This window comes from Fistularia commersonii, chromosome 26 (genome assembly GCF_037954325.1).
Source record: "Fistularia commersonii isolate RoL2024-O1a breed Wild chromosome 26, RoL_Fcom_v1.0, whole genome shotgun sequence".
In the NCBI taxonomy this organism is placed as follows: domain Eukaryota; kingdom Metazoa; phylum Chordata; class Actinopteri; order Syngnathiformes; family Fistulariidae; genus Fistularia; species Fistularia commersonii.
The window spans coordinates 5763807-5776194 of record NC_141309.1 but is presented as its reverse complement, the minus strand read 5'-3'; the positions used below and the strand labels follow the sequence as shown (position 1 = coordinate 5776194).

The 12388-nt window shown below is 39.7% G+C and overlaps 1 protein-coding gene and 1 long non-coding RNA gene across 3 annotated transcripts; one reads left to right on the top strand and one right to left on the bottom strand.

The window, feature by feature from the left end:
* Positions 1 to 342: 342 nt before the first annotated feature.
* LOC147218337 (leucine-rich repeat-containing protein 43-like) lies at positions 343 to 9364 on the bottom strand. Of its 2 annotated transcripts, none has more exons than XM_086174036.1 (13): positions 9203 to 9364; positions 8914 to 9126; positions 8540 to 8650; positions 7857 to 7996; positions 6692 to 6930; positions 6426 to 6589; positions 4373 to 4505; positions 4246 to 4299; positions 3895 to 4034; positions 3717 to 3815; positions 1730 to 1939; positions 1532 to 1610; positions 343 to 615 (listed from the first exon to the last, which is right to left on the bottom strand). In XM_086174036.1, exons 1-13 carry the CDS (start codon positions 9281 to 9283, stop codon positions 485 to 487), a joined length of 1794 nt encoding a protein of 597 aa, XP_086030162.1. In that variant the 5' UTR covers positions 9284 to 9364; the 3' UTR covers positions 343 to 484. The 2 variants fall into 2 exon arrangements, with proteins under 2 accessions (XP_086030162.1, XP_086030163.1); XM_086174037.1 differs by having other exon boundaries at positions 4246 to 4290.
* Positions 6520 to 12251, top strand: LOC147218336 (uncharacterized). Its single transcript, XR_015108805.1, has 4 exons — positions 6520 to 6652; positions 6734 to 6935; positions 11020 to 11150; positions 11782 to 12251. It is a non-coding gene; the product is annotated as an uncharacterized LOC147218336 (long non-coding RNA).
* The last annotated feature ends 137 nt before the right edge of the window (positions 12252 to 12388 follow it).

The following is a 12388-nucleotide window of genomic DNA, read 5'->3' as shown; positions in this document are numbered from 1 at the left end:
TTCTTATCATTTTGATGTAGCTTAAAAAAAACTATCCTTTTTTGACTGAAATTATTTTTTGTGTTTGTAAATTTGTATGTCATTTCTTGCAGCTGTCCAAATGGTATCTTGCACAATATTAAAATGATCAAGGAGACCTACAGGATAGGCAGAACAACAAATAATTAGTCATAATACCCAACTTTAAAGTACTATCAGAAAAAAGGGGGAAAGCAGTGAACACATGGGTCATTTCTTGCTTATTCTAAAATGATTTCTTTATTTTTATAATTTGGTAAAATTACAGCCTTTTTCCGTTATGTATTGTATTACAAATCATTTATGGAAAATCATCGTGCCCCTTCCTCTCATTTGACGATCCTCCCAATTAAACTAATAAAAGAGATGTATGGCGGTGAAAAGTCCAATGAAAAACACAGTGAAATGAAAGCCAAAGCTGCTAGACTTTACATTCACACAGGCCCTGTGTGTGTTACTTGACTGTTTAGTGAAACAGTTTGGCCTCAGACACACACTTCCACTTGTGCAGCTCCACACTCAACTCCACTGTCATTGGCTGCTGCTGCAAGGACATGCTGTCCTCTAGCTCATGGTCCTTTTTTCCTTTTCCTTTTCCTGCACAGAAGAATAGCATTCAAGAAGACATGTCGATTGCAAAGTTTCATAAGAGAAACAACAATTATTTGATTTTTATTTTTTGGATAAAAGGGTCACTATTTTTCTTTTTCATAGCTACATCTTTCTCAATAAGAAAAGATCGTTTTAACAATGACTTGACGTTTTTTCAAATTTTGAAGCAAAAAATATATTGCAAAGTTACTTTTTCATTTTTTCTTGGCCTGTTTTTTTTTTTTTTTTGAAACCCACTGTATAAAACCCCTAGATGCATGCGAGAAAATGGAGCCACAAAATATTGTTCCGACTGCCTCAATTGGCAGCGGGCCGTGAGTCTGAGACCCCTGCTCTACACACTCCAATGGGAGGAGAATGAGGGAAAATACAGATAAACCTTTTTTTGATTTGCTGTACTTCCTGGATTGTTGACCGCATACTTAATTGACATAGTTGTGGCTGGCGGGATCTGCAGACCCCGTGCTATCAATATCTAGATCTGTGCAGTTTCACACTTGTCTCTTTTGAGGTGACTTTTTTTTTTTTCCACTCAAGCTCAGCCAGTGAGGTCATTAGAAACATTAAATCAGAGTGAACCCCATAAAAAAACAGACTGATGAAGTCATGTTAAGATAAAAAATAAATCAAAAATGAAAAAGTACCAAGCAGTTTTTAAATGAAAGCTGCGACAAATTGACCATACGATCAAGTCTGTTGCGGAACAATGTGATGCACATAGTATTTTTTTGTGTTACGAACTGTAAAATGAATTCACGAGACCCAGAGTTAGTAAAGGTGTCATCCCTTGCTGAGTCTGCAGTGAGATCAGCAAAGGTATTTCTTCACCAATTGGAGTTATCCAATTTTTTCAATAAAAGATCATCTTCACTTGAGTTGAATTTTAAAACTCATCAATAACCTTTTAAAGACGCTGCGCTTTTCCGCATAGAATTGCCGACTTCCCTCTTTGGTTCCAGCTTCTTCATCTCTTTTGTGTCCTTTAAAAAGCAAAGTCACGAGTATCATGAAAACCCATAAGTCCTCGTCACTCCCAGGCCTTTTGCCTGAATCAATCAGAAAGTGTTCCCACCATCAAACAATAGCTGTGTTATTTTACCTTGTCAAACATTTGACCCACTCCTGCCCCCGCATCTGTGAGCGGCTCACCAAAGTCGCAGAGAATGTTGACCTTTTCCCCTGTGGACAGGCTTTGCAGAGGGACGTGGACGGAGCCCAGGACCCTCCAAATGGGGGGGTCCTGGACCATGTCCAGCTGACACTGTTTCTTTTTGTCTTTAGATTTGGTGCAAGCAGATTTCACTGCAACCTAGAGAGGTTTTAAACATGACATGAAAATAAACTTAGATGGAATGTAATTTGCTAAACTTGGAAGCCAGACTGCATCTATTTAAGATACGGTATACTTTATTGATCCCCATAGGGGAATTTCTTTTGTCACAGCACCACAATGACAGTATTAATGAGTATGAATATTATCATTATGAATATTAGGAAAGGGTAATTAATACATACTGCATTCATGTGTTTAACTAGTACTTCAATTTCATATAACTGCATGGTTTTCACCTTTACCAAGACTTTAAAGTTGATTTTATAACCCCTACAGATACACAGACACAACGTATAATGTTCTTCAAATGCTCCTTGTCAATACTGCAGAGAGATGTGCAGATCATATCACAAAATAAAGACCAGGGTCAACAAAGTCGAGAACAAAAAAAAACAAGTAACTTGTTTTGTTAGATTTTTTTAAAACATGAAATTTTATAATAATTTTTTTTAACTTCATTTTTTATTTCAAATGTTTCTTTTCCCTGCAGTCACATGGCTGTACTTGAAATCATGCCACAGTGCCATATGTATTGAGTGATGTAAAATCGAAAAGAAAAGACTAAAAATTTGAAATGAAGAAAAAAAAGTCTAAAGTTTGCAACTGATTCCGTTGAGCTAATTTTGAGAAAAAGGAAAAGTGACTAAGATGCAAGTATTAATCAAACCGAAGATTGGTTAAACCATTCAAATAACTACATCAAATTGTATTCTAGAGGAGACTTAAATACAGTCTTTCTGCATTTGCATATTTTTATATATGTTTATATATGAACTGTTACTCTAAAACATACATGGGGACTTAATATTAAACATGAATACTAAAAAAGAATTGATGAAATTACACCCTAAAAATATCGTCACTTTGGGAAAATTTGCCACTAGAATTTATTAGAAAATTGATTGGTAGCATGTATAAGAGGAGGTATGATGTTTACAAGGCCAATGGTGGCTATTCTTGTTATTAAATCAATCTTTTTAATTTTTTTTTTTTTTTTTTTTTGGCTATCGTTTTTGTGTTTTTTATAGAAATAAGAAAAGAAAAGATCGTTTTAACAATGACTTGATGTTTTTTCAAATTTTGAAGCAAAAAATATATTGCAAAGTTACTTTTTCATTTTTTCTTGGCCTTTTTTTTTTTTTTTTGAAACCCACTGTATAAAACCCCTAGATGCATGTGAGAAAATGGAGCCACAAAATATTGTTCCGACTGCCTCAATTGGCAGCGGGCCGTGAGTCTGAGACCCCTGCTCTACACACTCCAATGGGAGGAGAATGAGATGAACCTTTTTTTGATTTTTTGAAACCTTTTTTTGATTTGCTGTACTTCCTGGATTGTTGACCGCATACTTAATTGACATAGTTGTGGCTGGCGGGATCTGCAGACCCCGTGCTATCAATATCTAGATCTGTGCAGTTTCACACTTGTCTCTTTTGAGGTGACTTTTTTTTTTTTCCACTCAAGCTCAGCCAGTGAGGTCATTAGAAACATTAAATCAGAGTGAACCCCATAAAAAAACAGACTGATGAAGTCATGTTAAGATAAAAAATAAATCAAAAATGAAAAAGTACCAAGCAGTTTTTAAATGAAAGCTGCGACAAATTGACCATACGATCAAGTCTGTTGCGGAACAATGTGATGCACATAGTATTTTTTTGTGTTACGAACTGTAAAATGAATTCACGAGACCCAGATTTAGTAAAGGTGTCATCACTTGCTGAGTCTGCAGTGCATTGGACATGGACAAACTCACTTCTTTCACTTTCTCCACTTTCTTCCCTTTCTCCCCTTTGGCATTTCGGTCAAGTTTGGCCCCGGGAGTGTCTTCAGAATTAACCGGCCATGACAACACCTGATTGCCAAACGGGAGGAAAAAATGTCAAAAAAATGTTGCATTTTTAATTTTTCCTGAATTAAAGCTGTTCATTTACCACTTCCTGCTCTATCTTAAGTTGAAGTCCGTTGTGGAGGAATTTCTTTAAGCCTCCCAGGTTGCCAATCATGTATGTTTTTGTGTCCTCGAAGTCCACGCACGGACACCAGCTCTTTTTCGATGTGCTGTATTTCAACTCTGCATAGAAGGATACATTCAGGAAAAAAGTTGAAGGGACAGAAACAAAACAAACCATAGACTTAGATCAGCAAACCATCTCTCAATCTCTTCCTGTCTGTGCATTTACTCGGCGAAAACTCCTCAAATTCTACAGAAAGACAAAAACAAAGCAAATAACTTATCGAAATGTAATTTCACAGAAAGACACTGGTCAATGATTTCTTCATACCTGGATGTTGAGCCGTCTTCACAGCTGTGTCACTTCTCTCAGTGCCTGTGTTTGCTTGAAAAATCAAATTTGTTCAGAGCTAGTAAAATTATATGACGCCAAAGCAATGTCTTGTCAGTGTTATCACCGTGTGAAACCTTGTGTTCGGTTTCCTGATGGTTTGCTGTCTTTACTTGAGTTTCTTGATGGGGTTTTTCATTTTTGCAGATAAGGTGCTCTCCCATCACTGCTATCTCGTCTTTAGGTTCCGTATTAAAATCCTGTGGACAGCAACGCAAAGTCTTACTAATTGAAGCAAAAATCCCTCCTTAAATACTTAAATAGATTCACTATTTTTGCCTATCGTTCACACAAGTCTGTGCCCATTTATAATTAATGTCTGGCATTATTTTAGAAATAAAGTAGATATATTTATTCTAAAGTACACAAGTACTTTATTTCTAATGCACCAAGTCACAAGTCATTAAGATGGCAATTCTTTATGTCTTCTTTTCCTTTCAGGTTTTCCCTTCAGGGGTCACCACAGCGAATCAACCTTTTCCATCCAACCCTTTTCTCTGTATCCTCCTCTCTCCCACCAACTACCTTCACATCCTCTCTCTCTACATCCATAAATCTTCTCTTTCGTCTTCCTCTAGACCTCCTGCCTGGCAGCTGCAATTCTAGCATCCGATAACCATTATACTCACTATATCCCTCCTCTGTTAATGACCAAACCATTTCAGTCTGGCTTCGCTGGCCTTCTCTCCAAAACATCTAACATGTGCTGTCCCTCTGAAGGACTCATTCCTGACCCTATCCATCCTGGTCACTCCTAAAGAGAACGTCAACATCTTCATGTATGTGACCTCCAGCTCTACCTCCTGTCTTTTCGTCATTGTAACTGTTTCTAGATCATACAGCATCGCTGGTCTCACCGCTGTATTGTACATCTTTCCTTTTATTCTGGCTGATTCTATCGCATAGAACCCCTGACACTTTTCTCCACCCAATCCAACCTGCTTCCTCTAGAATGTTCACCCCAAGTACCTGAAATCCTCCAACTTCTTGATTTCCACTCCCTGTAGCCTCACCTTTCCATCCAGGTTCCTCTCATTCACACACGTATTCTGTCTCACTGCAGCTAACCTTCATTCCTCTCCTTTCCAGAGCATACCTCCACCTCTAGATTTTCTCCATCCTGTTCCCTGTTCTCACTACAGATCACAATGTCATCTGCAAACATCATGGTCCATGGAGATTCCTGTCTAACCTAATCTGTCAACCTATCAATCACCACTGCAAACAAGAAGGGGCTCGGAGCTGATCCCTGATGAAGCCTCATCTCCACCTTGAACTTCTGTTGTACCTACAGCACACCTCACCATGTCTCACAGTGAGCATACATGTCCTGCACCAGTCTAAAATACATCTCGGTCACTCAAGACTTCAGTTATAGCTAACAGTTATAATGTCAAAAATAAGTATGAATATGAATATAGAGAGACGGAAGACAGAAGACAGCAAGACATCCATAAATAAATAGACAGCAGGGAGAACAACAGCAACAACATCAGGGATAAGAATGGAAGCGAAATACAAGCTATGTCCTCAGAGATTATCATTTACACAGTGAAAACAACACAGGATTGTATGCATGTATATACATAGTCAAGCCTGAAATTATTATTCATACCACAGGGAAATGTATAATTTCAGGTTTAACTATACAACATTATTTGTCACCCTGGGGTATGAATAATTTTAGACTCGAGTGTGTATTGTTTGAGTCTGTGAGTCTGTATATATATGGTCAACCCAAGAATTATTTGTAGCCCTGGGATATGAGTACTTTCAGATTTCAATGTGAGTGAGTGAGTGAGTGAGTGAGTGAGTGAATCAGTGAGTGTGTGTGTGTGTCTAATTTATGCAGTGAAACAGAAGGGGGTTAAGATAAAGTGGAATTACCGGGTAGTACTTTTATATATATACTGTATATCTCTATATTGATAGACAGAGATATAGATATATACAGACACACGCCTAGGGAATGTATGATATCAGGCTTGACTGTATGTATGTGTGTATATAGACATACACTGTTACCACACAAAATTATTTGTAGCCCTGTGGTATGAATAATTTGAGGCTTGATTGTATATGTATATGTGTCTGTGTGTATAGGAAGTTGGCGGTGACACCTGGTCAGCAGATGCTTGATCAGTGTGGAACATGTATGTAACAACATAGCTGTAGGAGAGAACAGGGAAGTCAGGGGAGTTTTCAGTGACAGCCATCTGGGGGTCAAGGATTCCCTTCATCTTGCCCACTTTCACCGTGACCGATGCCTGGTCTACTATCGGATCTGTGGGGAAAACGGTGTCAGTAGTGCGGGAGCGTGACCCTGATATGACATTTGCTGCTTCAGGTCAGTGAATTTTCAAAGTGCGTGATCCCGTTCTCTCACCTCTTATTTTTGCCAGTCCACTAAAACACTGTCGTTGCTCAGGGGAGATCCACGAGGCGTCCAGGTGTGACAGCCGTGGAAGCCCGTCCAAAGTGAAGCCGGGGTAGGATATCGCAAGAGTGAGGGGGTTTCCCTCCAGCATGAGTGTCCTGAGGCGGGGCAACGTGCTCAAAGCGTCCAGCAGGCTCCTCTGGGACTGGAACTCACAGTCGCTCAGGTCCAGGCACACCAGCTGCGGCCTAAGGTGCGTGACAGTGTTGGCGGCGGTATTATTTTTTACGAAACAGCTGCGAGTTGTGGAAAGGATTGCAGTTCTAATGTGACGTAAGACAAATATGGTCATTTAAGGTGTGAACAATGAAGATGATTTCATTCTTTAATCTCTAAGTGTTTATTAAACTTTAAAAAATGTTTATTAAACATTTTCAAGTCCACTTTAAAGCAAGGTCATCATGAAAACATGTTAAATAGGTGATGATGTAAAGAACATATTGGAATACAACACGTAACCCCACACATTATCATGATCAGGAACGGGTCACGTGTGATCAAACTAGAAATTTTTTGTGTCTCCTAAAGTCAAAATGGAGATAAAAAGAAAAGAAAAATAACACCCACAACTGCACACTAATTCCAAGCAATAAACTCAAAGGTGACCGCTTTACTTACCGCCAGTTATTACAATGCTCATTTTGCATTTTAGTTTCCTAACTTTCTGCTCAGTCTGTTTATTTTTCTTTACTTTATCCACCAATACAAGCATCATTTGCATCAGACATCAATTTTGTTAAGGTTAAAACCATTTTGATGGCAACGATCTAACGGGAATTCCTTTATTTCCATTCAAACTCCTCAACTTTCCTGTCAAATGAGAGAATGGATGGAATTCTGCCAGTTGTTCCCGAACAAAACCGAGAAAAATGCAGTATTTGGCAAGATTTTAAAGACGTAATTACCATCCGCCCACAAATTACTATTTGTTTTCATGTTTCTTAAAGAACACATAGACGTTATGACAGTGAAACTAGGTTACACCGTACAATCATTTCACACAAAAAAAGCCCCTTTGACATAGTTTTGGTTTACGAGTTCGAGAAGTGTCCGACTTCCCGTACATGCGAGTGTGCGCGTGTGTGTTTTTGCACGTCCGATTTTGTGAGCTCACCAGTGTGTTCCGTTCAAAAGAGCGACGTCGTCTTGGGAACCCAGGTTGTTTGACCCGAGTCCCAGGTACTGGAGGCCCGGCGGGGGGGAGCTGGTGAGACTGTTGAGCGCAGATAGACGGTTCGCTCGCAGGTCCAAAATCTTTTTCCAAGAGTCACATTTGAAAAAGAGTTACTCGTGAGTTCCATCTGCGGAGGAAAAACCTTCAGGGATGTTTGGCAAAAGTGAGTGTGTCAAGTCACGGCGTGTTACGACGTTTGAAACATCAAGGTTGAGATTTCACACAAAAAAAAAAGATAAAAATTGAGCAACATTATTATGGAGGATGTGGGTCACACTTTCGAAAGGCTTACTTGGATATATATATTTTGTTTTTCAATGACACTGAAACAGCAAAATGAATATCTGAAAAAACCTCCCTGTTTAAAATGAAATCATGATTTCATATTTTTTATCTCATATTTCTTTCACATTTCTCATATTTCTTATTCTACAAAAATAAAAAAAATAATATTGTTATATTTTTCTTGTAACTCTGGCACAACAATTTCCTCCAGGATAAATAAAGTTGTTCTTATTCTTATTCGTATTCTTAAAACAGAGGTAATAATCACTCAAGTCCTTACATTCAACCTTTTCCAAACAAACATTTCGAATTCCTCTGAATGCAGGCGTGTGACTTGCCTTCAGATTTCCGGGGAGATTCTTGGCAGGAACCTCTGAGATTTTGTTGGCGCTCAACACCAGCTCCTCCAGATTTGAGAACTTTAAAAGGCCTTTGTCAATGAGTGACACCTGAAGGCAGCATATGCAGATCCTCAGAAGCATGTAAGAACAGTCATCACGCGCCTCCCGTTGTTTTTGAGGAGCCCTTGTTTAAGTTTGAACATCCTCAATGGGGATTAAAACTGCTTCTTTGGAATTATACAAATGAAACCTCGCATGCTTTTATATCATTTGAGCCGGAGAGGCTTCATTTTGGTTGAAATAACCTCAGTTTATGCGTGTTGAGTTTTCCCCTCGCTTTTTCAAAACAAAGGCTTTCTTCTTCCACTCACCTCCTTGTCCACGATGTGCAGCAATTTGAAATAATTATGAATAAATTCAGAGTCCAGATATTCAGGAGTGCAGACGGCCAGTTGCCTGAGGGCTGAGGCCTGCGGGCTCCACGCGTTGTCCTGCTGCCACGGAGAGTGACGGCTGCTCTGCAGGTACAGGAGCTCGGCCTTGTCCTCCGTCTCTGCGCTTTCCTCATTATCCTTGGTCTTACTCTGAGGTTAGGAGTGAAGTGTTTGTGAATGCAATGTCATTTCGACTCAGGAGATTATGAATGCGAAACCAACTTACCCAACTCCCGCATCCGCACGGAAAGTCATTCAGACACAGACCGTCGATGAGCTTTTCCAACACGGCTGAAAGCGTATTCATGCTCACGGCGGGACGAGAACGTCAACGGTATCTAACAGAAATGCTTTGCTTTGTTTTTAAACAGAAACACAGCTCGGTTGCCATTTCTTCCATTGTCAGTCTTGCAAGGAAAAAGCCTTGACATTTGTTTAGAACGGTTGCCGAGCAACAGCAGGGGCTCCTTCCGGGAAGGCTGCATCGAGTGTGGTCACGATCAAATATTAATGACTTGATAAAAACCACTGCAAATATAATTCTTTTTTTAAAGACCTCAAAACAAGGCATGTGTGGTACTGAAACCTGGAGGAAAAACAACTTTTTTTTTTATTATTAATTTTGACTATAGTCATGAACCTAGACACATTTTCAATTTAATGAATGAGGCTGATGTCAGAAAGGGGGCTTGTGTGTGTGTGTGTGTGTGTGTGTGTGTGTGTGTGTGTGTGTGTGTTCAAGGGCTCTGCTGTTGATACACTTTGAAATGGTACGTCATAAGGGGGACTGTGTGTGTGTGTGCGTGTGTGTGTGTGTGTGTGTGTGTGTGTGTGTAGTATGTCATAAGGGGGATTGTGTGTGTGTGTGTGTGTGTGTGTGTGTGTGTGTGTGTGTGTGTGTGTGTGTGTGTGTGTGTGTGTGTGTGTGTGTGTGTGTGTGTGTGTGTTCAAGGGCTCGGCTGTTGATACACTTTGAAATAGTATGTCATAAGGGGGAATGTGTGTGTGTGTGTGTGTGTGTGTGTGTGTGTGTGTGTGTGTGTGTGTGTGTGTGTGTGTGTGTGTGTGTGTGTGTTTAGTGCATGCAAATAAAAACCTCTGACAGGTTTATAACATTTGATCCCGAGGCTCTGGAGTGAAACACCATCATGTAAAAGACTGATAGTCAGACCTGAAATAAAACAGCAATTAATGTCAGGCAAGGCCAAACTCTTTTTTTTTTTTTTTTTAAAGCAATGCTATCTTGTGAATCCCAGCAAACATACTTTCACTCTCCGTTTATTTATCCAGGTGCTCTTAATTGATGGACCCGCCACCCGCTTGCATTCTTGATCTGACCCCGGTTGTGAAATGTACAGTAAAAGCGGTTTTGTTTAGACAACAGTCAGATGCAACAGGAAAAGGAACGGTGACGTGTCGCATTGAATCTGGATTGAGTGAGGAGACGTGCCACTCTTGGCATCTTCACCGATGGACCAGACAATGAGGGGAAAAGCACAGAGGGGGGATTCTCGCTCTTGCAAGCAGATAAGATAAACTGTGTTCAGTATGTTCCCTCAGGAATCAGTGGCATCATCGTCATGATTTCTTTTCTGATTCTTTCAGGTGGTTTACTTTTGAGATTATGTGGCGGGTTTTGCAACTGCAGAATTTACTGTTTTCATCAAGCACTAATCATCTTTGAAAACCTTGCGGCATTGTGCAGTCGACCCCCCCACACACACACACACACACTAAAAACCCAAAAGTGTGGGTTCTTAGCGACACGACACTTACAAATAGAAACGTAACTTTCCAGATTTTTGGGGTGATAGTGGCACAAGGGCGTCATAGGCCTACAGATGGCATCAGCTATATATACACCGAGTGTTTGTAGAAAATAAACCAACAATACACACACCATGTCTCGGAGTAAAGGTAAGCTATTTGTGGAGGAATTTCTGCTCCTCCACACATGTGGCGTTTCTGCACAGCGGAGGCTAAGGTTGGTTGATGTCCTCCACGGATCATGACCTTAACATTTTGTCTTTCACTTTCATTCAGAGCTCCTGCACATCTGCATCATGTTGATGCTCATTGTGGCCTCCAGACCTTCCTACATTGAGAAGCTTCGAGAGCAGATGATCAAACTGCAATTTATTTTGTGTAATTTAGAAATGGCGGAAAAAGATTATGTAAGTACCCGTATTTTGTAATGAACTTTTCTAGTAGCGTATGCCTCTGAAGGAGATGTTTCACAAAAACATACAATTTTTCTATTATTACCTTATTATTGTTACATACTTAAAACTAGTAATACCAATAACATTAGGGAAAAATAGCAGTATCACAAGTTCTGTAACCCATTGCTTTTTTATTCAATAATGCATGAACTTACTTTAATCCTGCCAGAGGGGTCATTTGTTTCACATTACCTCATCTTTGTGTTCATGCAATTTCCCTTCCCACTAAATATTTCTTTCAGCCTGTACATGAAGTGATATTGGGGAGAAAAAAAAACAACAGCAAAATTGCTGAGCATTTCTCAAATAGAAATGTGGCCGTTAAATCTCGGAAAATTACAGCTAAATGATATCTACAAATATAATTCTATCAGTGTATAAATTAAACATAAAATCACAAGGCCTTGACATATGTGTATATTTATGAATTAGATTCAAACTCAAGCGATAATATGATTGTTTAATAAGTACTTACTCATGCATTACCAAACACAATATATATTTAATACAAGATGAAGTTTGACCCCAGTATGTGACCTCTGACACCCATCAGTGTCTCAATCCCCTCTACTCTCACATCCAGATCAGTTACACATTTGGCAAACGCCCCCCGTTTGTGTACGATCTGAATAGCCTCGATTCTGTGCCGGGAATCACTTTGCCTGTTGGGAACGACACCTCCGAGATTCAGGCGTCGGCCTGCGCCATCAGCGACTATCTCGACAACCACCTTCCGTTAATCATCGGGGCCATCATCAGTTACAAAGGAGAAGAGCTGATCAACAACATCACGGAGTTTAATTCTCAGTTCCAAGCAGCTGTCGATCAGACGTTTCTGAGCGAAAACCAGGACGGCGACCCCCCGAGATGCGAGCGGAAGGTGTCATTTTCTCATGTCTATGCAGAGAGACGAAGGGGGCTGCGAATCTTTTACGCCTGTAGAAAATGGTTGGAAAATTTAATCGCAACAAAAGTGCACTGTGACTTCTGATCTGCAAGGGACCTCTATGGCTATTTATATTTTTATTGTTATTTATTTAATGGTATGCCTATTTAAGCCTATTTATATTTGTCTGCAGAAGCAGAAACATATAATGGGGAGCTGGGGGTCTTCCATATATGTACAACTCCACTTTGTGTTGGGGTCAATTAAACTGGATTTGAAGTGCATTTAGAAATATTGTTTTCTC

Bases quoted from the DNA above. Each gene is read 5' to 3' on its own strand.
- LOC147218337 (XM_086174036.1), bottom strand. From the start codon at position 9,283: ATGAATACGCTTTCAGCCGTGTTGGAAAAGCTCATCGACGGTCTGTGT. The intron at 6,590-6,691 runs GTGAGAGAACGG...TTTTCCCCACAG, and splicing joins TGGACTGGCAAAAATAAGAG to ATCCGATAGTAGACCAGGCA. The intron at 1,940-3,716 runs GTGAGTTTGTCC...AAACCTCTCTAG, and splicing joins AAGTGGAGAAAGTGAAAGAA to GTTGCAGTGAAATCTGCTTG.